Source organism: Gallinula chloropus (assembly GCF_964237585.1).
Source record: "Gallinula chloropus genome assembly, chromosome: 6".
In the NCBI taxonomy this organism is placed as follows: Eukaryota; Metazoa; Chordata; class Aves; order Gruiformes; family Rallidae; genus Gallinula; species Gallinula chloropus.
In genome coordinates, this window is record NC_140091.1 from 21,432,682 (window position 1) to 21,459,625 (window position 26,944).

Consider the following 26,944-nt stretch of genomic DNA (forward strand, 5'->3'; position numbering starts at 1 on the left):
CCAGTGAGGCTTGTACATACACCTGTATGTCCCCTTGGCTGGCAGTTGGTATTTAAGGTGGTGGTGTGGGTTTTGCAGCAGTCAATGTTTTTTCTTAAGTTACTTGCAGACATGGAGGCAATGGAGAGTGGTAACAAAACTTGAGAAGTCAAACGTAACTTCTGGAGATGTTGGGAGAGGATCCCTCCCAAACATGACAGGCTCAGCAAGAGAGAAAGCATGGAGGTGTTTTTTTGAAAAAGAAAAAAAAAAAAAAAGTGGGTCTTGGTGTCTCTGGGATAGACCTTGAGAGGTCTCCAGGATTGAGACAGATGGTGCTGAGGTTGGGAAGAAGCCATGAAAGCCATGGAAACCAAGATACCTGGCCTAAATTTTTTGGTGAGAGAGGAGGATAGAGAAGCAGAGATTTGTATGTATGGATGGCACCCTCTAGAAGAGGTCGAGGAAAGGGCTTTCTGGAGTGGTCCCGAGTGGACCGTCAGCATCACTGTGAATGGCATTACGTCATGCTAGAGAAAAGCTTCCAAAGCTATACATGAGCTGCTTTAAGAAGGGTGCTTTAAATACCTTCGAAATTCTGAAAGGAGAAGAGCTGGAAAGTGCCAAGTCTATTATGAAATATTTTTGTGTTTTCTTAGTGCTGGTACTATTTGATAACTACTTTTCTGAGAATCTTCTGGTGTTTAAAAAATGAATTTTGAATTACTGTCTCACACTGTGACCACAAGTTTGGCTCCTAATCACCTCTGCAGTCACAGATGTTGGCAGGAAGCTTGTGTTGAAGAGTTCAGTCAGAAAAACATCACAAAAACTTGTGGCTAAGTAATCTGTATCCCAGGTAGGACCTAGGACGTAACCTTCTCTTTGACACAAACAGTAGATCATAAAAGAAGTTTCAGTTTGGATTTATTTTTCCTTTCTAACACTGGTCTCCTAAATACGGGTTGCGATTTAAGTGCTGCCTGGAATCATCAACGTTTTTGGAACATGCGAAGCCTCAAATTTTCTCTGAGCCTGCTCCTGCCCTCCCATATGCCCTCCTGAGCCAGCTCCAATTTCTTTTTTATCTCACTCTTAAGTCCCAGATGTTCTTGTCAAGCATAGCTTCCTGTGCAACCAGCAGGCAAGGACTTGGCTGGTCTCAATCCTTGCTGCAGCTTGCTGGTTTGTCTCTTGATTTATAGCATATGTGTGTCCCTTTTGGCTAAATAAGACTCTTTGGAATCAGGTCCCTGCAGCCTGTCCTGACCGCCCGGACCAAGGCCAGGGTGTAGTTCTGACTGTATGTTTGGCAGAAGCAGAAAAGCAGTTCTCAAGGAGCTGACAGGCTCCCTACAGAAACTGGGTTGCGCTGTTGTCTGCTCTGAATGCTGTCTTTCTCCAAGGAACTATCTTGGAGATGGAGAAGGAAGAAAGCTGGGGTGTGTTCACATTGGTTTTGCATGGTGGAAGATGCCTGTCAGCTGCAGGAGACCAGCAGAGAAGGTAGATAGATTTCAGAGGGGACCAAATTAATTTGACCTATAGACAGGTACAGAGTTATCAAAAGGAAAGCCTTGGCCCCTCATATGGCTTGCCTTTTGGTTTTGAGTAGGCTCCTTCCTCCTGTCCTTTCTTTCAGTTGTGGACCTACCCTAGCATCACAGCCCTCATAAGTGTGGAATACTCCTCTGCTTGCTTCTTCTCGGTTCAGGTTCAGGCCCAGACCTCTGCTCTGGGGATATTCCAAGCAGCACTCTTTGATGCGGTCGACAGCAGCGTGTGGAACAGCCGCTCAGAACTGAAACCTGAGCTTATTATGAGTTTTCGAATGGCAGCCTGAAAGATTACTGTCTTTTACTTTCCCAGTTCCGAATACACAGTGCCTAATTAGAAGGGTAACTGGTTTTGTTAGCGCCGTGTCATGCTCTCAGAGGAGCTTAAAACCTCCCATCCCAAGCTGTCAAAAGGTGACAGGGTGTCAGTGCTTTAATCTTGGGGTGTTAATAACACAGAGCTGAGGCTGTGGGATACTTCTGCGAGGCCACGCGGAACTAGGGACAGAGACCTGGGCAGCCTCCCTTCCTACAGGGCTGTGCAGAGGTATCGGTCCCAAATGGTCCTTGTGTTACGTGGAACAGCAAGAGGTAAAGGGAGGCCTTGCTGGGGACTGCGCTGGTCTGGTTTTGCTCTGGTTGTGTGTGGCTGCATGTCAGAAATCTCATAGCAAGCCTGTGTACGTGGGGAAACTCACTTTTTGATATACTTTTTGGTTTCCCTGTGACAGGTAGGCATATAATGTTGTCCTGTACTTAATTGATCCCCACTGGGAATTCCTCCAACAGCCAGGATGCCTGACTCTGTAAACTATACTTCTTGGATGGTTCTCCCTGAGGTGTAGCACCTTAGCTGTCTTGCTGCTGACATCTCTGGATGTTACCTTGCTTGTTCAAGAAGGAATAAGTGAAAGGAATACTAAAAAAGAATTAAATCAGCTTGCTCTGAGAAGAAACTGGTGTTTTCTTTGAGCGCCAGAAGATCTAGGTCACTTGTTGGGTTAAAGAAGTGTTGGCAAGGAACGTGGCGATGTGTCATCGGAAAGCCTGGGAGAAGCAGCATACAAACTGGGCTGAGATGCTGTAAAGAGAATAGCCCTGGAGAAACCATTAGTTTTCCAGTTTGGGTTTTGATGTTTTCATTTAAGAAACAGGCTGAAGCATTGCGAGCGCATTAGTCACGCTCAGATTTAAATTTAGCCTTGGTAAAGCTAATTAAAAATGTTTGGTGACAGTGTGTAAATGCAGGCTTTGAACTTGCATCTTTTACTACCGCTGCAGGAATCTGTTTTTCTAAATATATAACTTCCTATAGCCAGCACTCCAAGGGGGTACAGCGGTGTGAAGGAACGAGTGCAGAGCGAGCATATTATGGCCTAGCGCTGTGAAGAAAATGGGGATGCCTTGTGTGAGAGGGGTAAATGAATGGTAACTCTGTGGGAATCCTCTTCTTGCTCACCTTTGTGTAGCATCTTGTAAACAGGAGGCAGAATGTGTGCAATGTCTTGGCATTGCTAGGTAAGGGAGTATCAGAGATTGAAAAATACCATCTGTGTGCGTAAGACCTTTGGTTTTAAAAAGCCACCAGCAAACCAGTGTGTCCCTCTTGTATTTGAAATGCTGTGTTTTTAGTGGATGGCTCGGACAGCATCAAAGCTGCTCGTGTCCCATGGATGTGGACTAGGTTGACAGACCATTCTTTGAACCCTGGGGTGGTATTTTGATACATTTACTGTACTTTTCTGTATCTCCTCATCATTATCACGGATCCATCTGGACCTCATTCCTAAAGGGCTGAGCAGCTGACCAGCAGCTGTCTCCAGGGAGTTGTCACGGTTTGCCCCTGCGGTCTCCCAGAGCTGCCTTTGCCCTTGATTCACCCCCAAAATGCTCTCTCTTCATCTTCAGTGGCCATACAAGCTCTTGAGAAGTAACTCATAGTTCTTCATGGGTGGTACACCAGCATGTAAGTTTACACTTAGGGCCCAACTGTGAAGTCTGTGTTATGTTTTTGCACATTCTGGGATTAGAATTTTATTGACAGGTGTAAGAATGTGCTTTGTTTTGGAATTTTTCAATGAAATCTTAAAGCTGCAAGTGGATGTAGAAATCCATTCACTGTTTGTGGAAATCTCTCCACCTCCGACCTGCCTGAACACAGCTGCTTTGTGGTTCTGTTCAGCACCCTGCCACCAGTAATTTAGGGACCGGAAGGGAAGTAAAAACGTATCCAAGTGAAACGATAATGATCTTGCATTCTTACATGAGCTTTCATCCAAATAACCTTCAAAGCGTGGTCACAAAATTTCACTGGACGATGTGAAATATGTAGTAATGTTGCATAGTACAGAAATACCATTTGGGTAGGGCTTAAAACTCCAGAGCTGTGCTGTTGCCTGGGATTTGGTAGAGTTCCCCTTTATTAGGGGGGGTGGGAAGAGAGGAGAGAAAAGTGTTTCTGGGACAATGTGACTTTAAAAAGGCTGCTTTTTTTTTTTTAATTTGGGGGTTTCTGAAGAAGTTGAAGCATTAGGAAAAGTTCTGGGGGATACGAATTAGCCGTCAGAGTTGCACGGTGCTATTTATTTAGTGGCTTTGTGGTGTTATCACGTGGATATCTTCCCTGCGTGTGGCGTATGTGCCGCAAGGAGCAGCTGCTCAACAATACGCAGCAGCACGTTGAAACAATTTAGGACCAGAAGTGAATTAATTAAAACCACTTGGGGAGAAGACCTGAACTTCTGAGAGTCCAGAGTTCAGCAGAAGCATTTGCCCACCGTGCTACACCAGTTGCAAAAGCAAGCTCAGATATTAAGCTGAAGTGAAGGGGAATGAAGTGAAGCTTAGAAGATATAATAAGGAGACCATAGTAGCGCTTTGAGTGTTCCTCATCTCAAACATTAGGGAAGTAGGAAAGGGATTCCCAGATGAGAAGGGATTGTTGGCATTTGGAGAAGCTAGGACTGTTAAATTTGCATCTTGGCGCAACGAAGGTCGATGTGAAGGTTTAGCAATAAGCACATGTGTTAAATCTTTACAGGATCGAAGCTCTGTGCTGGCAATGAATAGGAAGAGAGAGCGAAGGCATTTAGAACGGCAAGTGGAGAAGGGACGCTCCGGGGAGTGTTTGGTGGTTTTGAAAGCAAGGGGTGGGAAAAAGAAATGTGTCATTTTACATTGCATGTAATTAACCTGAAGGACTCACTGCTGGAAGAACTGAGTGAGTCCAACTGAGTCTGGAAGGGTTCAGGAAGCATTAGATGTTTATACAAATAATTAGAACAAACCCATGAATACTATATGAGATTTAAAACAAAAGTCATGCAACATTTTGTGATTTTTAGGTATAAAGCAAACACCTCCAGCAGCTGAGAAGAGTCTTTCTCTTTAGAGCAGTTATTCTGTACATTATGGGTGTTATTTCTCCACCTTCCTCTATAGCATCTGGCCACTGTCAGAGGGAAAAACCTCTAGTTTAGTTTAAAATGACAATTATTATGTGTTGCTGTTTTTAAAGTTCTGGTTTCAATTTGTTTGCAGCAAATACTTAACGAGGCAGAATAAAATTGAACACAGCCCCTCATAAAAAGAATCATGAGAACTTTTAATGTCCAAAGATGTCAGGGCCATATTGCCACATAGTATGGGAGTTTCTTGTGGGCTGGTTTTCCAGCAGTCCTATGACCTCCTCCTGGTTGATGAGAACTCTGGGTGCTCAGATCCTGATTTTTTTTTTTGTGTGTGTGTAAAATAAAAGTCGGAGTTTAGATTCTGCAAATGTAGGAATCATGTGGGTTGCACTTTGCCCCATTCAACTTCCTAATAGCCGCTTTAAAAATAAGTCAGCTAGTACAGAGTATGGTACTCTACATGTGGTCTCATCAGAGCTTTTATGCAGTGGAAGAATAATGTCCTTTGACTTGCTTTGGTACCCCTTATTTATACTTTGCAGAATTGTTTGCTTTTTGTTGTCGCTTCCAAGCGTTGTGCTGAAAGATTTAATGTTCTGCCTACTCACCCTTCAGATCTTTTCTCTGATCGCTGTGCCACAGTGTGACCTTTGAGGGTGGTACTTTCAACAGACTTTTTTGCTGGCCTCTTTAAAATTTTGCTAGGTTTGCTTGCACAAGCCATCTGTTGCCCATCAGAGCTACCCTTTAACAGCTTTGGCAACCAAAATAAAGCTCTGGTGGCTTCCACCGTAGGTGTGAAACTGTCTGCCATTTTCCATGGTAGTGCTCATTAACCTTTTGCTCTCTCAGGTGATCAGGTTTTACTTGTTCCTCTCTGCCACCAGTTTGGGTCCAAATACCAATTAACATCCCAGCTTTTGCAGCCATCCTCATGTAGCTCAACCCCACCGCAGTGTGGAAGTTATCCCATGCTGCAGACACCACTGAAATTTGTGATGGCGGTCCCTTAGCCACTGCCGCTCCTCTTGCCTCCCGTTGCTCAAACCAAAGTGAGATCTTCACTGAGAAGATGCTGATGGCTGCATATGGTACTGACCTCCTGAATTATTATTGTAATGGCCCCGTTGTACCAAGTCGAGGATGATTGTGATGCTGGATTTAGACAGGTCAGGAGTCCCATGCTCAGTATTTGTTTGCTAAGGGCTGACCTCACGGCTTGAGCCGACCAACTTCTCTTCTAGAGTAATAAAGTTACTATTTGTTTTGAGATTTAATTATCAGAGGAAGGGGGCAAACCTGTAGGGGCAAACTTGTGTGCTTTAATATGACCGTATATAGGTTCAAACCTAGGAGAGAGAAAACTCTGGACATGCAGGAAAAGCTCTGTAGCAGGACAAGATCCTCCTGATGTGCCTGGAGACTCTGCGGTATGGTCTTTCTGTTGGAATTTCAGAGAGCAATATACTCTGCAGCTCACAGATGCTGACACTTGGCTGCTTTAATCCTTTCTGTGAAGAGCAAGGGGCTGCCGCATGCAACACCAGAGTCTGTGTCCTCCTTCCTAAAGCCTCCCCACAGAACCCTGGGAGCGTGGCACAGGGAGGAGTGCCTCTCCTGTGGAGGGTGGCCGCATCAGAGTGGGCCGCTGCAGCTTCGGATGCTGCGTGGGCCTCCAGCTTCGGGCCTAGGCCTGCAGCCACCAGGCTGCACTGGCACTAATAAGGTGTAGGAATTGAATGTGCTTTTGTGGAGTGATCCTGTTGTTATATTCTGTTCTTTCATCTGTTTTACATTCTTCCCACCTTTTCATTATGAAAACAATTTAAGGGATTATTTTCTTTTCCCGTCCCGCCCCTTCAGCTGCTTTTTGCAGTTGCCTCTCTCCTCAGGAAGGCTCAACCTTCCTCACAGTCACTACTTGTTTCTTCCTTTCTGGGGAGTCCACGGGCTCTTTGTGCAAGAAAAACAACGTGTTTTTACTATAAAGTGACTTTTTCTATTGAAAGGTCTTGGAACGATGAAACAATATGGAATTACTGAACACTTAGAGAGGTGTTCAAATCATCATAGCTGTTGGGCTTCGAAATGGAGACGTGTGGTATTTCTCGTGTAGAGGCTTAGATGTCATGATCTCTCTGGCTTCGACCCTTAAAAATCAACGATCTAAACTTCTGAGTATCTATACATCCAGAAGCAGAAACAAACCACCACATGTTAAAGAGCTACCTAGGTTTTTATTTCCTCTGATTTATTTTATTTATTTATTTTATTTCCTCTGTTTGTGCCCAGTATAATCTTACATAAAAGCTCGAATGCACCAAATCCGCATAAAATGACTCGATACAAGTGCAGAGTGGCCTTCAGTTATTGGTAGTAGTTTGCTGGTGTTGGGATGCAGATGACAATTCAGTATGCCCTTCAGGATTAACTGTTGCCTTCGGTGTGAAAGAGGTTAGTTATCTAGGTGCTCCTGAGGCGCCTTTGGAAACCAATTTAAATATTACATGCAAATCCAACAAGAAAATGATTGTGAAGATATGCCTACACATCCTTTTGTCTGTTTGCTTGGTTTATAGTAATCTCTGGCCATACCTGCGGCGCATTTTGTATTTTTAGAGTAAAAACCCTTTAGGGCAGGGATGGTGTCTTATGTTTTGACGTGGCAGCCATTGTGCTGGTGCTGGAAATGTTTCAGAAGCAACAATAACGTATTTCATTTGGAAGTCAGATCTTAGGCTTTTGCATTCCTCCCATTGAGTGCTTGGGATTGATTCTGGCTGTGCTTTTGGTCTGCTGGCTCCCTGTAGCATACAAATTGTGAATGAACTCTTGCACACTTATTTAAACCCGAAGGCTTGCAGTGTTCTTCGTGCGAAAACAGTCGTTTTGTCTGGAACACATCAGGTGACTGTTGAGTGAACAGGGCAGAGAAAAACAGAAGCACACTATTAACTCCTGATGGGTAATCAAACAACCATCCCCTCTCCCCCAGAAAAAGAGAACGGACAGTAAATATGAACTATTTCTGTTTCATCTTACGCGTATTGCTCTCTTTCCCCTTTACTTGCAACCTATACTTATTTTGCATCCTGACTCAAAACTTCCACATAATTATGTGATTGTTTTGATTTGTGGCCATCGCCTAAGGATTGAAGTTCAGCTGCAGTCATGCAACCTAACATTCTTAACCCAAAATACAAATCTCTGCTGCTGGGTCAGAAGAGATGGGTTAATGGCCGGGTGCTGCAGTTGCAAAGACACAGTGGTTTGTGTAGGTATGCAGTATATTTAGTTGCCGTGTGCTTACATAGCTTGTCATACAGAATGCAGGGTTTGTCATAGAGAAGGTAGCTGTAGGATTGGTCTGCATGTGTCTGTAGTCTGTAATCTACTGAAAGGTGTTTCAGAACCGAGTGAAGTATTTGAGCTGTCTGATGCCTTTGGTGCTATTTTACCTGCTCAACACCCCTTCCTTTCTCCTTTCTGGTTCTCAGTATGTATCTCAGCCTGGGAGCTGTAGGCAGGCTTTGGCACCCACAGACTTCCAGGACAGGCTGGAAGCAGTGAGAGTGTAGGGGGGAGGAAGAGAAGTTAAGGTAAGGGTTGTTGGCCGGAGCAGTAATTACCGTTTACTGTTTGTGGGGCACAGAGGAACTGCCCCAGCTGCCTGTTCCCTCTTAGGGACCCTCTCTAATCCGTACCTGTAAAAGCTTTCTTTAGTTTGGATAGTTAATCGCTGGCTGGTTTATGCGAGTCCAAAGAGACTCAGTAGATTTCTTGCCTCGTGGAGATGCTGAGTAACACTTCCTTTGCCTCCAGAAGTCAAAATATTTTACAAAATGCGCTGGTTTTACTGCCAAAATGGGCAATAAAACCCATTTCCTCACTTTCATTCCTGTGCCCTGCTCACTTAGCTGTTTATTTTGAGTATTTATTTACTTCTGAGTTTGGCATTTTGGCATTCCTCAGCACCAGAGAGAGGATGATGCTGAGTTTCACAGCAGTAACCCTCATCTAATCCAGAAGGACTTTGGGAAGATGCTCAACACGGGCCACACTGTCTGCTGGGTTAGGATAGAGTATCTGGTAAATGTCACTTGATGACAGCTGTTCCTCAAACAGTCTAAAATGCATGTGACCAGGAGTCTTACCTGACTTACTGGTTTCTTCTTCTTGCTTTTCTTACTTGACCGTCCGATCAAAACCACTACAAAGGAGTATTTGTACATACTGACGTATTAGGAAAATAACAGGTCTCCAGCGTGCTTAAGAGAGAGAATGAGATCGTGGTGAGCTGCAGACCTGTGAAACATGACAATCAGAAATGAAAAGGGTCTAAGTAACCCGATGTTTCAGGTTCGCTTACTGAAGACAGCCAGGCAGACGAGAGAAGAGGGTGCGAGGGCTTTTTGTCTTGGTGGGTTTTTCCAAAGGTCGTCTGGTGAGAGAGGTGGGAGTCGGGATGAGAAGGAATTTTTTGTGGGTAGGAAGGGGTGAGAAAGTAAGTGCGTAAATTGTACCAAATAGAGATGGAGAGTTGCACAGATCCCTCTAAGAAGCGAGCCAAATTCACGGGAGGATTTTACATGCCCCGTGGCTGAGTAAGTCCCACTGTTGGGAAGAGCTGGGCAACGTGTCATTTGTCCGTAGACCTCTTTGAAGATTCAGTTTCTTAATGCGCTTGCTTAAACTCCTTTGGATGCACGCATCAGGGTGATGTGTAAATGAGGGTGCTCTGCTTTCGCTTTGATTCCTTTAGAGCAAAATTCACCGATACCCAAACAAGCCTACATTTGCATAACTTCAGAAGGTGCTAGAAAGCACAGCTCAGCACCATGGCATGCTGTTCTTTCTTATTTTTCCCCCCTGAGTGGCTTTAAGTAGCTGCAAGGTGCCGGAGTGAAAGGGTTCTAACTGAGCAACAGCATTTCTCCAAGAGGCTTTTTTTCCTTTCTCTTTTTTTCCTTCTTTTTTTTTTTAACCTCTCAATCTGACCCACAGCTTTTGTTACTGTTTGTCAGCTCTTCAGACAGATACCAGCCAGGCTGTGAGCTCTAAGGATGCGAGAAACTGAGAATGCCTTTTGTATAACGATCAGGGAATTAATTGGTCCTGGAAACTCTGGGTTGCTGCCAAGAGGTTATTTATGTGGTAAGAAAGGAAAGGAAAAGGGTGGAGCTTTGGAAATCCAGGAATACCCTTGGCTGCCGGATCATAGGAAAGAGCTCATAAAGTTATTTTGGCTTCCGAGTTTGGTGCAGTCAGTGTGCAGAATTCTGGGTTTCAGCAGCATCCCAAGGAGGAAATGGGATCTAGCAAAAGGGAGAGAACTCTGCAGAGACCTCCATCCATATTCGTGTTACTTCCAAGTGCATTGTATGATAAAAGCAGCCGCTCTTGCAGAGGCAAGCATCTATGCTTCCTGTGGTCTGCAGGGCTGCGTGAGATCTGGCCACCCAAACCCAAAGCTCCTGTTTCCTAGACTGGCAATTTGGCTTCAAATCCAGAGTCTCATCTCAACACAAGCTGTTTTCCAGGCCCAGCATCCTGCAGGGTGGCAGACAAGGACAGGCTGGAGAGTGGTGGGATGCAAGGCTCTTAAATACTACCAGGATTGCAAGAGGAAACATGGATGTGTGCAAAATCGAGTCGGTTCTGCATGACTGTCAGCTGTCGGGGGTGTTAGTTGTCGGCACGCGTACGGGACGGTCTTGCTTTCTTCCTCTTAAAGAGGAGTGAGCTCGATTGTCAAGTTCATTGAGGTTTCTGGTGGAAGGAAATGCTCTGTCAAATAAGTTGTTCTTCATGAAAATACTTGACTAAAGCGAGTAGAAGTCTTACATAGCATCTCAAAGACAATTTATTTCAGTTCTGTCTGGTTTTTCTGTGGAATCCTGTTGTTGAAGCATTTTTTCTGTTTCATCTTGCCGCTTCAAGTGATGCGTGACTGCATGTTACATCAAGGATGTCTTGGGTTTTTCTTCTCTCAGACTGGTGTTTAAGGATGATGGTGTTTCTGGAGATTCTGAAGCTTAACCATTCCATGATTATTGACTTCTTTTTTCCTTTTTATTTTTATATCTTCCCCAAGGATGACTGTAGATGCTAGAGAACCTGTCTGTGGGGAAGCTGTATCAGAAAAATATGGGCAAAATCACAAAAAGCAGCTTCTGCCTGCCTTTCAGAAGGTGAAAGCTGATGGGCATTTAGCATAACAGTGAAAAAAAACAGTAATTCTTGATTAATGTGCCTTATTTTTAGTTAATTTGTAAGTTGCTGCGATTTAGCCGGTTTTATTCCAGCATCGGCTGGCTGTCCAGTAAGTTAATAAAGATGGGTAAAGTGGGAAACTCCCCATCCAGAAAAGCTGCAAGGAGCTAAAAGCATTTAAAAATCTGCCAAAAATTGGTAAACATGGAGTTTGAGACACAAGCTAGATGGGTGATCTGGAAAATGATTTTGTAGAATCTCTAAATAAAACAAGGTTTTAGCTAAGTGGTAATGCTCTAAATGGCTGAAGAATATCTGATTCATTTATTTATTGTTCATCCCTGTTGTTTTCTTTCAGTATTTTTTTTTCCAGTCTGCCTAATGAGAAACAATTACATTGGTTTCATCCCACGATTCCCGCTTTCCGAATCTAGATAGATATTTGCATTGGGGAAAAACAACTGCAGACCAGTGGGCTTTTGGGGGGGTAAAAGTGATTGTTTCCAGTGCTATTTCTGGAATAACGACCATTCTGTATTCCTTTATTTGGGCAGCACAACCTGGTTTTGTACTGTTCTGAGTTTGAACCTTGCATCTCTACTCCCTCATGCCTAGGATGTATCATAAACTTAGGAGTGATGGAGTTGATAATTAATTTATAATCCCACTGAAGGTTAATGGTGTTTGTACTTTTGGCCCATGAAGCTGTGGAATCCAGATCTGTATTTTGGCTCTCAAACTGAGCAAAATACGTGGGAATTTGGTAGTGGCAGGCAAATTCTGCTTTATTTTTCCATCATTAGGAGGCAAAATGGTAAGCAGTTGGCACATCCTGGCTAGATAAAAAATGGATGGGAAAAGATCATGGCCTCAAAGGTTGCACATGATTTGCTTTACACACCTAGTAACAAGCTACGCTGATGACAACTTGCTGTAACAAGCAGATGACTACGCTGCTTGTAACTTTAGGAGCTGCTTACTCAAGCCCTGTATTGGAGGCTGTTGCTGGGAGATGAGGTTTGTTGGATATTACACTACTACTCATATCTCTTCCTCATCCTGCAATTGTACTTGTGGCTATCTCGCGCTTTCACAGGGAGCCCAGGGGGACTGGGAAGCCAGCCCGTATGGGGCAAGGTCAGGACCTTAATTGTCACCAGCTTGGAAACCAATTGCAGCTCCTTCAGGATTGGGCATCTGCAGCTGGTTGTGGAGTTGGTTTGTGTTTGAAGGAACTTTGAGCCGGAATGTTTTCCAGGCTGCATGGGGCTCTCCTGCTGCAGCAGGAATTGTATACGTGGGTAACATTTTGTAAGATGATCGCCTTAAAAGAGAGTGGGCCCCTCTGAAGGTACAGCTCTGTGGAGGATTAGGAGGGATGTTGGAATTACGCTAGATCCACGCCTGCACAGCCCAGAAAAAGAGCGACTTGCAGGAATATTCAGCAGTTTAGTCTGTCTGCGTTTGCATTGGAAAGGTGCTGCCTACCTGGTAGAAAGCTATGTGCCCCTCAGTTGTGCTTGCAGATTGAGACTGTAATCTGTTGCTTGAAAAATCAGAATGAGACCTTTGTTATAAAATGATGCTAAATGTGCTCATCTTTAGCCTGGTAGAGGACCAAGAGAAGCTTACTGGAGCCCTGAGATGGTGGGGTCTGGGACCTTTGCTAGGCTGCTGGACACATCACAGGAGATGAAGGGAAGAAGCTAGAGAGCCTTTTTCTTTGTTTGCTTTTTGTTTTTTTGGTCGTCATTTTGATGCAGAGACCACCACAAAAACTTGCAGTGACTTTGGTACCACAAAACGCTGATTGCCACATGCCACTGACACAGCTGGGTGAGAGTTTTAGGAGCATCTTTTAGCAGCAGTAGATACAGACAGCACAAAAGCAAACATGAAAACTCCTTTGCCTTCGGGTAGCCTGGTTATGTCAGTGAAGAGATGGCCTCTTGATTAAATCCAGACTGAGCGGTTTCCTGTTAGCATGCTAACTCAGCCCACAGTGTCTTACTCCCAAAGTCTGTTACGGAGCTTGTCTGCCAAGTCCTTTTTCCTTTTAAACTTACAGGCAGAATCACTAAAATAATACAAACACAAACAATGCCTGAAAGTCTCCAAAGATTATTTCTAGCAGTTTAATGTTCTGCTGACAAACTCAGTTTGGGATTTTTCAGGGTTTAGGGTTGGATTTTTGTTTTGCTTTGGATTTGGCTTTGCATTTTTTTAACGTTCTCCTAACGTGATGTCTCGGGGAAGTCTCAGTGTTGCAGTTAATGGAAAGTTTTGTGCACGTATCAGTCTTGGAAGCAGATTCTGCCCTGGTACACAATTGCATTGGTGAGCAAGGGGCGTTCACGCACCGAGCAGGATGTGGTGTAAATCAGTGCACTGTGGAGTGGGGTCATCTTGCTGGGTAGAAGATGAAAGAGTTAAACGCGGCGGTGCAGAATGTCTTCCCTGTTCCAGAGTGGTTGTACTGTGTCACAGTGGCACACCTGCCAGGTGGCTTTGACACCCTCCTTGCCGAGGTATCGTGAAACGTTTCGCATCCAAATGTGGTCCTGACCTTCGGTTCTGTGTGGCAACCCAAAGTCAGTCTTTTCTGCAACTTGATGCTGAAGTTGTGCTCAGTTTGCATGTTTATTCGGAAGCTGAGACACTGAATTATCACTGTTGTTCCTTCTGGTAATATTCTTCTCTGTGGGATAATGGAATTTCTTTTAGATGATAATATACGATGGGATCAGGTGATAACTTCAGAGCAGAAGATAAAATGTATTGTGGAGCATGTCAGGGAACTGTCTTAAAGATAAACTTACTAAAACTTCCATGATTTGGTAGGGCATTCGGTGTTTGGAGACTCAAAATTGACAACATCATGTAGTAACTATAAAGATTTGACTCTTCCTGTGAAAAGAGGGAATTCCATCTGTGTTTCACCACGAAAGCTGTGTCAGGGATCTGGCTTCTTGCTCTTGATTTTTTTTTTTATTGTGTTTTTTTTTTTCTCCCAACTTTGTAGGTTGAAGGAGACCAGTTACCTCCAGAACATACTGTCAGCCAGTGTGAAACATACAAGATCAGGACAATAAAAGCCGGAACATTGGAGAAACTGGTGGAGAACCTTCTAACAGCATTTGGAGATAATGATTTCACCTACATCAGCATCTTTCTCTCCACCTACAGAGCCTTTGCTTCTACCAAGGAAGTACTGGAACTTCTCCTTGACAGGTAAGAGCCAATATGTAAATGAGCCATCATTTACATGTCAGGAATTGCTTCTCTTACTTATAGTGGACTTAGACTTGATGACCTGATGGACAGATGTCAAGAATACTACAAGATTCAGCATTTCAGCATAAACATAAAGCATGGAAACACATGCTGCCCATACCCCACCCCCTGTTACAGGCAGGGAAAGTGTGCAGTGCCTGACTACTAAGGAACCAAACTGGGACCCACACCAGGAAATGAATATAGCTCCTCCCCTCCCAAAAAACCCCAAACCGACCCAGAGCATGTGGGCTGCAAAGTCATACCTAGACTGGATCCCCATGCTTTGCTGGATGCTGATACTTTCAGTCCTAACTCTTCTGTTTGGGGAGGGATGTGTGCAAGCATAAGAACAAATTCACTGTCCCCTTCTATCACCTCACACGAACACGCAGTTGTAAATTTTTTCAGACAGCACAAGAGCTGCTTAATGTTACAAGAACAGCTTTTATGGTAAGATGAAGTCATGGCTGCTGTATCTATAAATACTTAGAACCCACAACATCAGCTTTCTCTCCCAAAATTCTAACTGATACATGCCTGATGCGTAGGTGATCTTATTTTGGGAGTACTGCGTTTATTGCATTTTCAAAACCAAGTGATATACAGAAACAGCCATTCTGGCACATAGCAACTTAGAAGAGCAGCTCTTCTTCTCTTTCCTCCTTAACAGAGAAGCAGGGGTGTGTTTTCTACTCTCTCAGTATCTAAATATTCAGCACAACCCGTTACATTCTGGTCTCATTTCCTCAGCCAGTCCCTTTTGAGCAGAGTCTATAACTTCCCAAACACCAAGCAAGGCTGAAAAGTTCTGCGGGCTACAGGATCCTTTTGTTCCTCGTGTCTCTTTTTGTATGCAAAGCATTCATAGGAGGCTGGGCAGTGAATGGCTCTTTGTCCAGGAGCTGGTGAGAACACACCAGTGGAAGCCTGCAGAAACTGCTGTTCTTCAGATCATCTCTATCATTAACTCCTCCTAACCCGTATTTAATGACCTGTTGCTCACACAGGGCTCTTGCATTGAGAGATAGGAGGAGGGTTCCACCTGGAGATGTGAGGAAGAGGTCTGTACTTCTCTGGGTCTGTAGAGGAGGTGCCCGCTTTTTATTACTGCGTTATGGATTTATATCCTAAAAGTCACCTTGTATATCTCTGGTGGGATTTAAACACAGGATTTAAAATTTGCTCTAAGATTTCACAGCAAATTTTGAAAAATCAATATGAAAAGGTAATTATTATTCAAAACCTCATGCTTTCTTTCCCCAGCAGAGGGAAAACCCATCTTTTATTTGGTAGCTAAAATGTATTTTAGTCACCTTACCAAGCCGATGGTGATGGAGAGTGAAACCCTCTCCCTTTAGCTCCAGGACAGGAGCAGTGTGTAACATATATGATGTCAGCAGCACGTCTTGATTCTGTCCTGGGCAGTCTGAGAAGCATCAGCAGAGTTCTCTAAATACCCCTCCACTGTGTCTTTTTGGTGAGATGTTACTTGGAAACACAGTCTGCAGGTCTGTGAGAGCAAATACTGAAACGACAGAGTTGAATCAAATTTAAAAATAGGTTAAACTTCACAGCTCGACCTAGTGAAGGGATGGAAGTCACCGAGGTGTGTGGCAGTACTGTTCGTGAGGCTGCTCCTACTTACTCTCTGCATTTATTGTGCAGTAAGGCAGTGGGAAGTACCCAGAAAGTAAAAATTGGACTCGCTTGGAATTGCAAACACCAGTAATGGGCGCTCAGGAGGTAGGACTGAGAGCTAAGGGAGGCCAGGTAGGAGCAAGAGGTGAATTTGGGCATAGCCAGGAGTCAGAAAGAAGGGATCTATTCAGTTATATGGCTTTGGTAGTGCTGATCCCAAGAAAAGAAGTACAGGCAGGGGGTGAATCTGCTGGCGAGAAAGCACAGAGGCCATTAAGGCACTGGAAAATTTCAGACCAAGCAGTGGTTCTTCCGTGCACACTCCTGTGGGACTTGCTGTGGCCACTGAGGATCGAGGTGTTAGCTTGTTTAGAAGTGGGTTCTTACCCTGTTGTCAGTTCAGCTAAGAGGATTTTTCTTGCGGTGTTTGGATTAGCTCTGTGAAGTTGCAATGGCAAAATGCCTTCTGTGGTCTGTATCTCTGAGGACCCTTTCTGATTTAAGAAGTCCTTAAAGCTACTCTCCTGCTTCCTTCTGCAGCCTTACAGGACCAGGACACTCTCAGGATAACTGAGAAGAACTTGGGCCTATTAAAATACAAGTCTGGAAGTTTTTATGCATGTATTATGCTTTTTTCTTTTTCCCCTTGGGCAGATAAAACACTGAGATTTCCCAAGGCTTCACTGCCGCTCTGGGAACTGAGGTTGAACGAGACACAGTGTATTGGTCAGCCTAAGCTGCTGGGGTCAAGCAGCCGTGAGTTTGTTTTCAGCTTTGTCACAGATACAGGCTAACAACTGGAGCAAATAACTCTTTGTTATGTCTGTCTGCAGTGTAGTTGGAGATGCAAGTCTTAAACAAGCCATTCCAGATAATGCGAGTGGTCTTACCATGGTAGTCAAGGCCAAGCCAGCCCAGGCTGACCTCCTTGCAACTGTGGCTGGGCTGCTGCTATCGGAGGGGTTGCACGTTTGAGTTGGTTAGTTTGGGTTTACTTTGTGGTGCGCTGGAATATCTGTGAGCCCTCCAGCTCTGCCCTGGCCTTCCTGCCCGCAGTGGAATTCTCCAGCGTTGAGCTCTGGGAGTAAGATCATTGAAACTTAAGTTATGGTTTTGGAGTACTGTGGATCTCTGGGGTTGCGAGCTGTGGTAGGGCAGTATCGATAGGAGGATGGTGGGGCTGGAACTTGTTCTTTGGTCTGGCAGATCTGCTACCGGGCCTGAATCTGATTTCAGTTGCGCTGGTTGACTTTCTGTACAAACCTAGGATCCCTACCTGTGAAGCCTCGGACCACTACTTTAGAGGAGCATAAAACCACCACCTCTTATTTTTATCCTCCGAAACATCTTGGATTAATTTGTTGGAGTTCTGACCTGAACCTTCTGGACACAAGCCAACAGCTCCCTATGTTGTCTCTATCTGATGTTCCTAGGATGTCACAGCACATAAAGATGCACTAGCTCTCCTAACTCTTCAGACCAATTGCAGGTGACTGACACAGTTAGTTGAGCACAGACTGTGTAACATCTGCTTGCCTTATTCCGGACTGTGAGTAATTGTCTGCCTTCATCAGAGCTGCCTTTAAGGAGCCATGGAATTCCTTATGGAACTGTGTATCTCAAACAATAGGCACTCCTGTTGAGAATAAAATGCATAATCCTGCCTTTGAGGCACACCTCTTGCCTAGGTAGCTTTTGCTTTGTGCTGTTAGAGTTGTGCCCGTGGGTTCCTCTTCCCCACTGGCATTTCCCCAGTCATGCCACTGATGTCCCTAATTTTGGCACAAGTAGGTACTTGCCACCGAAAACCTTGTGTGAAGTGACACTTGGAGTGAAAAGGAACAACAGATACTGGAGAAATAGAAGCTGTGTGGGGAGAGCAGTTGTGTTACGGACTTATTGTGCACTGGAATATTGCTCTGGGAAGGGATGGAGTGAAAACAGGCAGAAAGGAGCTGTGAGCAGAGTGTGTTCTGGTTGATTCCTCCAAATTAGGCTGGAAGATACTGACTGTCTCTAGGGTTTCTTCCCTCCTTGATGAAATAATCTTCAAGCTCCTTGAATTTGCGTGTTAAATTCTGTATTTGCAGTCTGAGCCGGAAACGCTTTTCGGTTGTTTGCGATCACCAGCCATATATGAACTACTTTATTTGGGATTTTGCGTTTATTTACTAGATGTTCTTTTAAACACCAATATCCCTTTTCAGGTATGGAAACCTGGAGACCTCAGCCTGTGAAGAAGTTGGAATTGAGAACTCCCCCGAATCCAACACAGTACTAAAGACGTAAGTGTGGTTTTGCACTGGGCAGTGAGCCCCAGACAGGATTTGGGGTTTGGAGAGGATGTGGACAGCATAGCTGTTGTTTCCTTTGAAAATTCACAGCACTGCTTGTTTCCTTAAACAAGCTAAAAATCAAAAAACATCAGCCATTTTGTAGCATATCCCATAATATAACCCAGAGATTTTTCCATCAGGGAAATTAGTCTTGGAGTTAAACGTGAGATGCACATGTTTAGGCTAAGGTTTTTTGGGTTAAACAGATGAGTGCTTCTTTCCCCTTCTATATCTATAGCAGTGAGCGATTATTAGGACTGATTTTACTGTCTGCAGACAAAAGCTGAGGTTGTTCGAGGCAACGAGTGTCCATCAGTGCCTCTGTGATTTACAGTGTTGCTTTTAGAGGGAAATTTAACTTCTGAATTCATGCTACTTTGCATGAAAAATAGCAAAGCTGTTTTGAAGTGCTGTTTAAAGGGAAGAAGTGGTTTGGTTATCCTCCTAGCCTCATATGCAACTGTGTGTTATCTTGTGGCACTGGGTGTAAAATATGCCTTAGGTCATTGGCATTTGTACTTTAGCATCTGTGTGGTCTGTGGTTTGGATGCATCATGGCAGTAAAAAGTAACTGCGTTGTTATATTTGATTACAGTATGTGGTGATGCTTGATTCTTGTCCTTATTGCTGCAGATTGTTTTTCTGTGAGTTTTTAACTGGTGCAACCTGAGATAACCTTAATTTTTTTGTAGCAGTGCACTGATTTCTCAGGGCATAATGGAAGCAGCAGCCTTTAGTTTCCTTTTTGTTTGGAGATGGGAGAAAAACGTTGGATTTTTTATCAGGAGATACACTCCCATCAAAACTGAGAAATGCATTTTCACTCCTGAGATTCAGTCTGAGGTTTGAGTCTGGCTTAAAATGGTTCTAATATTCCCCAGTCCTGAAAAGTGCCATTAACTGAGCACCTTTTCAGCCCTCTGGAGTCTGAATGGAGCAGTTAGGTGGTGGGGTTGCTTTACTTTCCGTTGTCCATGTGGAAGTGGTTGTGTTTAACTGTTGGAGTAGAAGTTGGGAAAAGCTCCTTGGCTGTGAGTGCATCAAATAGCTGCCTCTGAAAACAACAATGAATTACTCTTGCTTGGCTGCAGAAGAAATGGAGAGCTTAATTAATGTCCGTAAATGATACGGGATTCTCAAAGGCTTCGCTTGGTAACAAAATGTCATCGCTTGTTAACTTTTAATTAGCGTTTTTTAGCACTTAGCAAGGACAGAGAGCTATGGGCTCTGATTTGGGCTGTTCCTCTTGCCCCGTGAGACTCGACACGGGAGCTCAGCTCTCCTGGCTGGCGTAACAGAGCTCTCAGTGAGGTTTTTTTCTCTCCCGCTTTGCCATGAGAATTCCTCAAAGAACAGCTGGTAGTTAAAACCTGGTCACAAGCACCAAGGCATTATGTAGAGGCAATAATGGGCAGCTGGTAGGTTTCCACACTCCCATCCAAAATGAGCTCTCGGGTCTCTTCCAGCTTTGGGTGCACCGTTTGACCTCCCCCTATCTCAGCCAGGCCAGCCATAAAATCCGATCTAAAGTGGTACCCTCCCTGCAGAGCAGGGATTTATATTGGGGGTGAAGAAGGTAATTTAACCAGTGTAAGACATGTTGAGATTAATCCCCCAGCTTGTCTCTTCATGGACCCAAAAGGGCTTGATTATGAGATGGATAGAAAAGGGGTGAAAGTAACCTTGATGTGGGGGTCCCTCAGGCTTTGGGCAAAATGTGTCGGGTTTTTTTGGTATGTTTGGAGGTGAGTGTGCAAGTGAAATAGCATTTAGTGGGAGTGTGGTTTTGTTTGGGCGTTTTGGCAGGGGGGTTATTCAGTGCTATTGTTTTCCTCCTGGCGTACACATAGCTTATCCCACACCCCCTAGCCAAGTTGCTTCCTGCTGCATCAGTGGTGCCTCCCCTCTTGGCCATGTAACGCCTCTGTGTGGCAAGGGACTGAGGAATAGATGGAGTCTGGGGTCCTGTTCCCGTGCCAGTGCCACATCTCATAAGTCTATCTGACATCGTTTTCACCAATATAGTCAGCACAGCTGATTCTGATCCTTGGGCCCTCCTACAGTACCTGTTACCTAACTGCCTATTTATAGAAAGCTCAACAATGAGGTTGTCAACAAGGTGATTTGTCGGCTCGACGTGTTTTAACAGAGCCCCTAGAAACACAAATTCACTTCCCTGCCTTAAAAATTTCCATGGCTCTCACTTGCTCCGGCTACTTGTCTCTTAAATATGATGAATGGCTTTGTAGTCCCATTGTGAAACACGTAGTTCTAGTAGTTCAGGTTTTCTCCTGGCTGGGATCATTCCAGTATAATTGCATTTACCCTCTTTTCTTGTAGGACAGCAGCACGATATAATTGTGTCCTCAGTTTTACATGTCTTCGAGAAGTAAGGGGAGGGAGCACTAGTGATGTGTTAGTTCTTGCCCTTAAAGCTCTCTTGGGAGAGGGGGGATATCTCATGGGGAAGCCTGTGGGATGTGGTCTTCTGCCTTCCCTGGACCACTGTCATGACAGCTTGGATGCCGTGAAAATCCATTTGGGGTCTTAGGAGTGGGCATGTCATTTAAAGCGTTTCCACTGGTTTGATACCAAAAAAAAAAAGCTACAGGAGTGAAAAACAACTGCAGAAGAAGAATGTATGGCTCTTTAAGGGTCCTACAGAGCTTTTTGCAAAGTCTTAGGATCCGTGTGGGAAGAATATTATGTCATATGTACTGTACTGTAAGCCCACAGGTCATTACTGCCTGCATTGAAATTGTCTGTACTTCTTGTAGCTGTACCCTTGACTTGTGACACAGTTTGTGAAGGAGAATGGGATATACAGGAATTCTTAAAAATGATGTTAGTGTTGTACCCAGTGTTCCTGTAGCTCCGGACCTGCAGGTCCTATGCTGGGGCATGAGCATGCTCGTGGCACAGCCTTTTTTGAGAGATTGTGGGAGCTCTAAACCTCTCCTCGTGTTTCCAAATCCTGGGTCTGAGCCAGCAGTTACTTCTCACACTTGTTGCGGTGACATATAGTTGTTCCTGACCCAAGATTACTTGAGCTATGTTCGGAAACATGCCTTCTAAGGATCCCTTCTGCCAAGGGGATTTTCTCCTGTTCACTTGAGTGCTGTTCCTATCATTCTTGGGCTGTTGGAGTGGTCAAAAAAATCGAAACCTGTTTTTCAACTTTATTTAATACAAAGTGTCTCTTGGGCATTTTATTGTTATTATTATTATTGCATTTCTCCTTAAGCTGCCTCAGGAGCCATCAGTTTAAGCAAGGGTACTCTAATCTTGTCACTTTACAAATACAGAGTTTGGACCTTAGAGTTATGAGCACTCAGCAGCTTCATGATCTTAAAAAAACCCAAACCTGCCATGCATGACAGCTTTATTTTTTAAAATTTAATATTTTTTGTAATATCAGGGCCCACCTTGGCTTTTTCATGTGCTGTAGCTTGCTTTCCACAGTTTTTCTTGCTTTGAGTCAGAAAGAAGGATCGTGATCCCAAGTAACAGGAGAATAAAGTCCAGAAAAGGTCAGATATTCCAGCCCAACATTTGAGTTAGATGGACTTCAGCCTGTGTTTCCAGCAATGTGATGCCATGCCTTTCTTAATTGTCTGATAAGGAAGCTGTAAGGAGTAACTTACTTGACCCTGTGTCTCCTCCTCTAAGCAATTCTTTTTCTCTTCCTTGCATTGTATGAACAGTGTCATACATGAAGAGTGCCTGGTGCTGTTACTCAGTTCTGCGGAGTTGTATGGGGAGGTGTGACAAAGTCATCCCTTCATCTTAGGTCGTCATTGTCTTTGGAGTTGTCAGTGTTTGCTATATTTCTTTTAGCTTTGGGCTTCTGCTGACTTTGAAAAAGAAAACAGGAGATAGAACGCACTGAACTTTTGTGATGCTGCAGAATAAACCCATACATACATTGAATGCAAATAAAAGATACCATGATGATGAGTAGCATAAAGAATGGAAGAGATCCACATGATAGAACGCATGGCACAAGCTGTAGGGAGTTTATGCTAGAATTCAGTTCTGGTTTGAAGTGAGGTTATGTAGCTCAAATGCGTGGGTCGGTACAGGTCCCCTGACAAAAAGCAAGTGAGGGAAGAAAGTAGAGCAAAAAGAAATAGGGGATCTTGAGCACCTTTACACCTTGTAGGAAAGGAGATCAGCAATCCAAGCAGCTGATGCTGCCTGGAGACTTCAGCCTTCCTGCTGTGGCTGTGTGTATTGCCTCCCAGATAGCTAGAAACAATGCGTTGGGTGATAGGACCTGATCGCTGGGATCTCTGTTGGGAGCAGGAGGGGTCCTCAGTTAACTTTTAACTGGCTGTTGAAAGGTTGAGTTCTCTGTGTGGAATGATCTGTGAAATAACTTGTGCCCTGTTTCCCTGCCCCTGCTGAAAGATAGTGTTAAATTTGATCTCTGGGCAAGGAGCTGCTGGCAGCCAGCTCTACCCAAACCACGGGCTATAAAGTTAAAGAGGTGATGTGTTAAAGGAGCAAACCAGTTCTTTCCCAGAAGATAGCCATTAAAGACCTGGCTGGTGCTAGCTGAGGACAGAGAAACAACCTTAAAGCCTTTGAAATGTAAAATATTGTAGCTGTTTGTACCTTTTGGAAGCCTGTAGCTTCACTGGATACCCAGGTGCCAAGGCGAAACGTGAGTGTCCAAAGCGGTGTTGCGGATGTTTTGCTGAGGTGACATCCTAGGCTTGTGAGGGCCACAGAGCTGATGCAACATGCCACCCTTCATGGATAAAAGGTGCTGAGCTTGTTGCCAGGAGTTGTAAAGCTTTCCTGCCAGTGAAGTTCCCAGAACCGATACGTTCCTGTTCAGCATGTGCAGAAGAATGCCCAGCCTGGTGCTCCAGGCTTGCCTGCAGTGTTTACATTTAGTGTTACCTGAATTGAGGTAGCTGCAGATCTCCCTCAAAACTATGGCAGCACGAACCCCCAGTTACCTTCAGGAGAGGCTTTTCAAGAGGCACACAGCATTGCCATATTGCACCATGGGCTTGGACCATGACTTTCTTGTTCGGTTTTGACCTGACATTGGTACATTTTCTTTAAAGATACCCTTTAGGTATGTTGGAAAATATAACGAGGAGAGGAAAGAGCATGCCATCACGTAGAAATAACTCTTGTATTTGTAACAGGGAGGAGGTATTGCCACCAAGGCAAAGGCAATGGAAAACGCAAGGCTGTAACGAATGAGCCATGTTCTGGTCCCTTCACTTGCATCTCTCCTTCTGGTGAAATCAAAGAAAGCTTAAGAGCTTCTCGAAATCCCAATTTAGGTTATGTTTCTCATGGATAGGAAAGGGAAAAAAAGAATTGGAAAAGTCATCTCCTTCTGGTTGCTGTATGGGCTTTCAGTGGGGATTTGAATTATCATTTTCCACACACCCTGCCGCCCCCCGGCTACATGGCACACTCACATTCCCCTTGCTGTACCAGGGAGCATTCTTACTGGAGCTGGACCAGCTGAAAGAGAAACAAAACCAGTATATGTAGTGCAAAAACTAAACCAGCTTTAAGCTCTCCAGTTCTGCCAAACACCACCATGGTTCATTCCTCGGGCTTTTAAGTCCTAAATGAGCTTGGGCAGCAGTGAAAGCCCTTTCAAGCCTCCTCAGAGGGAGCGTAAGGTTGTGGTTTCCCTCTGCTACTGGCTTTGGTTTGCTGATTTGGAGTAGATTGTTGCTGTCCCTCAGATGAATGGCAGGCCACTGAGATGAATCGAAATACTTGTTTGGGGTTTTGGGTTGGTTTTTTTTTGTCTCACATGTCAGCTCCTCGTTGCATCTGCCTTATTATCAAAACGTCGTATTTATTAGTTATTAAAACTTGCAGTGTGCAGTTGAAAACCGCAGACAAAGCAACGTGCAGCAAAACTGAGATCTCCTTGTTTCCTTCCACAGCAATTGGGTAAAAACAATTCAAATAAAGCAAATGAAGGAACTCTTTGGTTACAGCACGGCATGCCGTGTGTTTACCCTTCCTCTTCTGCTTTACACCAAAACGTTCAGTGTAATACTGCAACATCTGGAGCTTCTCATAGTGATAAACAAACATTATCACATGGTTCCTTGTGCATTTAGTCCCCTCCTGACAGAAAACTTGGCTTTTGATTTGTACTGGAGTTAGCAGTCCTGCTAGAAAACACAACGCTGTGCACGGTCACGGTGCTGCAGGAATAAAACTGGTCCTGGAATGCTGTGCTCCAGGAGAACAGACCCCAAAGGAATGTGAGAGAGATGGAAGAAAACTGGCTAGTTGTTTCCAGTGCCTGGGAAGTCCATGGTGTGAAGCAGTTAAGATGCATTTGGGGGGAGCAACAATCAGCATTCATTCCAGTAAAGCTAATTAAGCTAAAACAACAGCAGAAACTGATGTGGTTATGTGAGAAGTGGAGTCAAGCACAGGGCAGGATAAGGAGTGGGAGAGTTATGAAAACAGCCAGAACCACGCAAAAAAAAAAATAGTGAAAGGAGTCATTAGAAGAGCAAAGGAAAAATAATGATTGGCATCTCCGTGAAAATATAGGACGGCCAGCAGAGCTCTTTCCTTCGTGCCTTAGTATGCGTCCCAGCAGAAGCCAGCCCATGTGCCTTTGAAGGGTTCCCCCAAATCCAAAGAAGCAGCAGATTGTGTGTTGGAAGTCAAGATTAAATATTAGGAAAAAGTTCTTCCCTGAAAGGGTTGTCAGGCACTGGCACAGGCTGCCAAGGGAGGGGGCTGAGTCACCACCCCTGGGTGTGTTTAACAGACGGGTAGATGAGGTGCTCAGGGATATGAGTTAGTAGAGGACTGGTATGGTTGGACTCGATCTCAGAGGCCTTTTCCAACCTAGTGATTCTGTGAATCATTTGAGGCTTTGTGATACAGGACCTCCTTTACCAACTCCTCTGTGCCCTGCTTAGCAGAGCCATTTGACTCAGAGCTGCCACAGCCTTATCACGTTTTGGGCAAACGTGAGCCAGGAGCAGTTCTGCATGCCTGCTTTGGGACCGACAGGATCACACACGTGTTTTGTGCCTAACAGATTCTGCAGACCAAAACCTTCAGAGATGGGCTTCAACCAAAGCTCGTATGGAAATGAGAAGGCTTTAGGCAGATATGAAAGCATTGCTGACCCAAGCCCGAAGTCTGTGCTTGGCAGGACAGGAGTTAAACATTAAAAAGATATATTATTATTTTTTCTTAGAGGCAGGAAAGGAAAAATTTATAGCTCATAATCAGCCCATGAAAAATGTAGTCTGTGATGTTTCTTTCCTGTCTGAGGTCTTGGAAGGCTCCTGTTCCTATCTGTCACTGGGCCTGTCGAATACAGGGAGTTTCTTTCCAAGGGCAGTAAACGTAAGGCTACCGCGAGGTGATGCGGGCAGTTCTCCAGCCTGCTTTCAGAAAGCTTCCCTCCCTGACAGGCCAATCCCATGGTCGGGCAAGGGGAGGTCAGCAGGGCTCAGGGTACCTTTTTTCCCCCTTTCCCATTTCCCCTCTTGACTGAAAGGATTTTGCTGGCAAAAATCAGCGTCTGTGATGGCTGTGAACTCTTCACCCTGCTCAGGGAGACTGGGTCTGTCTTAAAATCTGTTTATTCTTCAACTTATGAAAGCGGCCAAGGACCAAGCCTCTGGGAACGGAGCTTAGCATAAGGAGTGCGTGAACAGTATTAGTGCAAGAACTTGGAGGAGAACTCTTGTGCAAGAGGTCTTGAAGCTCTGGGTAGAAAGTTTGGTCACCACGGGCCCAACCTGTGAAGGTCTTACTGCTTGTCTGTGGTTGAAGCTTATCTAAGCAGAGCTGTGAAAATTTGTTCCAAAATGGCTTTCAAATGTGAAGAGAGTCTTCTGAGCTGCACAATCAGAGTCTCATGTTTGCAGTGAAACCTGGAATCCAGAACACGGTGACATTTTTGGTTGCAAATACTGTTTTGTAGCTCTGAAATTGTAATTCCGGAGTTTGTCCTGTCAGCAAGCTTAACCAAACAGTATCACTGACAGCTTTCCAGATGCTCTCCCTAATTAAAAGTCTGAAGTTGCCACAATATCAGAGGAGGAAACAGAAGAAACAACAGACTGGAGTGGATAGGACCAGTAAAATGACATCTGGGAGGGATTAAAAGTTAATTGAGTTTTGAGGAAAAAGACAATATGGCTAAAATGAGACAAGGAGAAGCTAACTTTACCCTTTTGTCACTGCTGGTTGGTTTTGAATGCCACTGTGCTGCTGAGTTAACGAGATACTGCTGTGGTTGCCCCGCTTGCAGAACAAATGTGTCGGTATCTGTCTGTGGCTCTGATAAGAGAGCTTTCTGGGTTGGCTCGTGGCTTCCTCCTTGCCTCAATCTAAAATCTCTGTTCATATTTGAACCCTTCTGGTCATCTCATAAATGGAGGACAGAGAGGTCCTCCTGGCAGGCTTTTCCCTTTCCTTGTTGCTGCTGTTAACATGCCCTGAAGGAGTCACAGGTACCTTGTTTCCTCCCTGCTCTTTTCCCGCATTGTTCTGGGGAGCGATAACAGAG

At 44.5% G+C, this 26,944-nt stretch overlaps 1 protein-coding gene across 1 annotated transcript in view; it reads left to right on the forward strand.

Annotated features, from left to right (window-relative positions):
- The window catches only part of RGL1 (ral guanine nucleotide dissociation stimulator like 1), a gene marked incomplete at both ends in the record, with an annotated part of 49,991 nt that overhangs the window by 4,076 nt on the left and 18,971 nt on the right, over positions 1-26,944 (forward strand). Inside the window, 2 exons of the mRNA XM_084266275.1 lie at positions 14,181-14,389; positions 18,280-18,357. Coding sequence (XP_084122401.1) covers positions 14,181-14,389; positions 18,280-18,357 — 287 coding nt within the window. The remainder of the gene's footprint in view (positions 1-14,180; positions 14,390-18,279; positions 18,358-26,944) is intronic.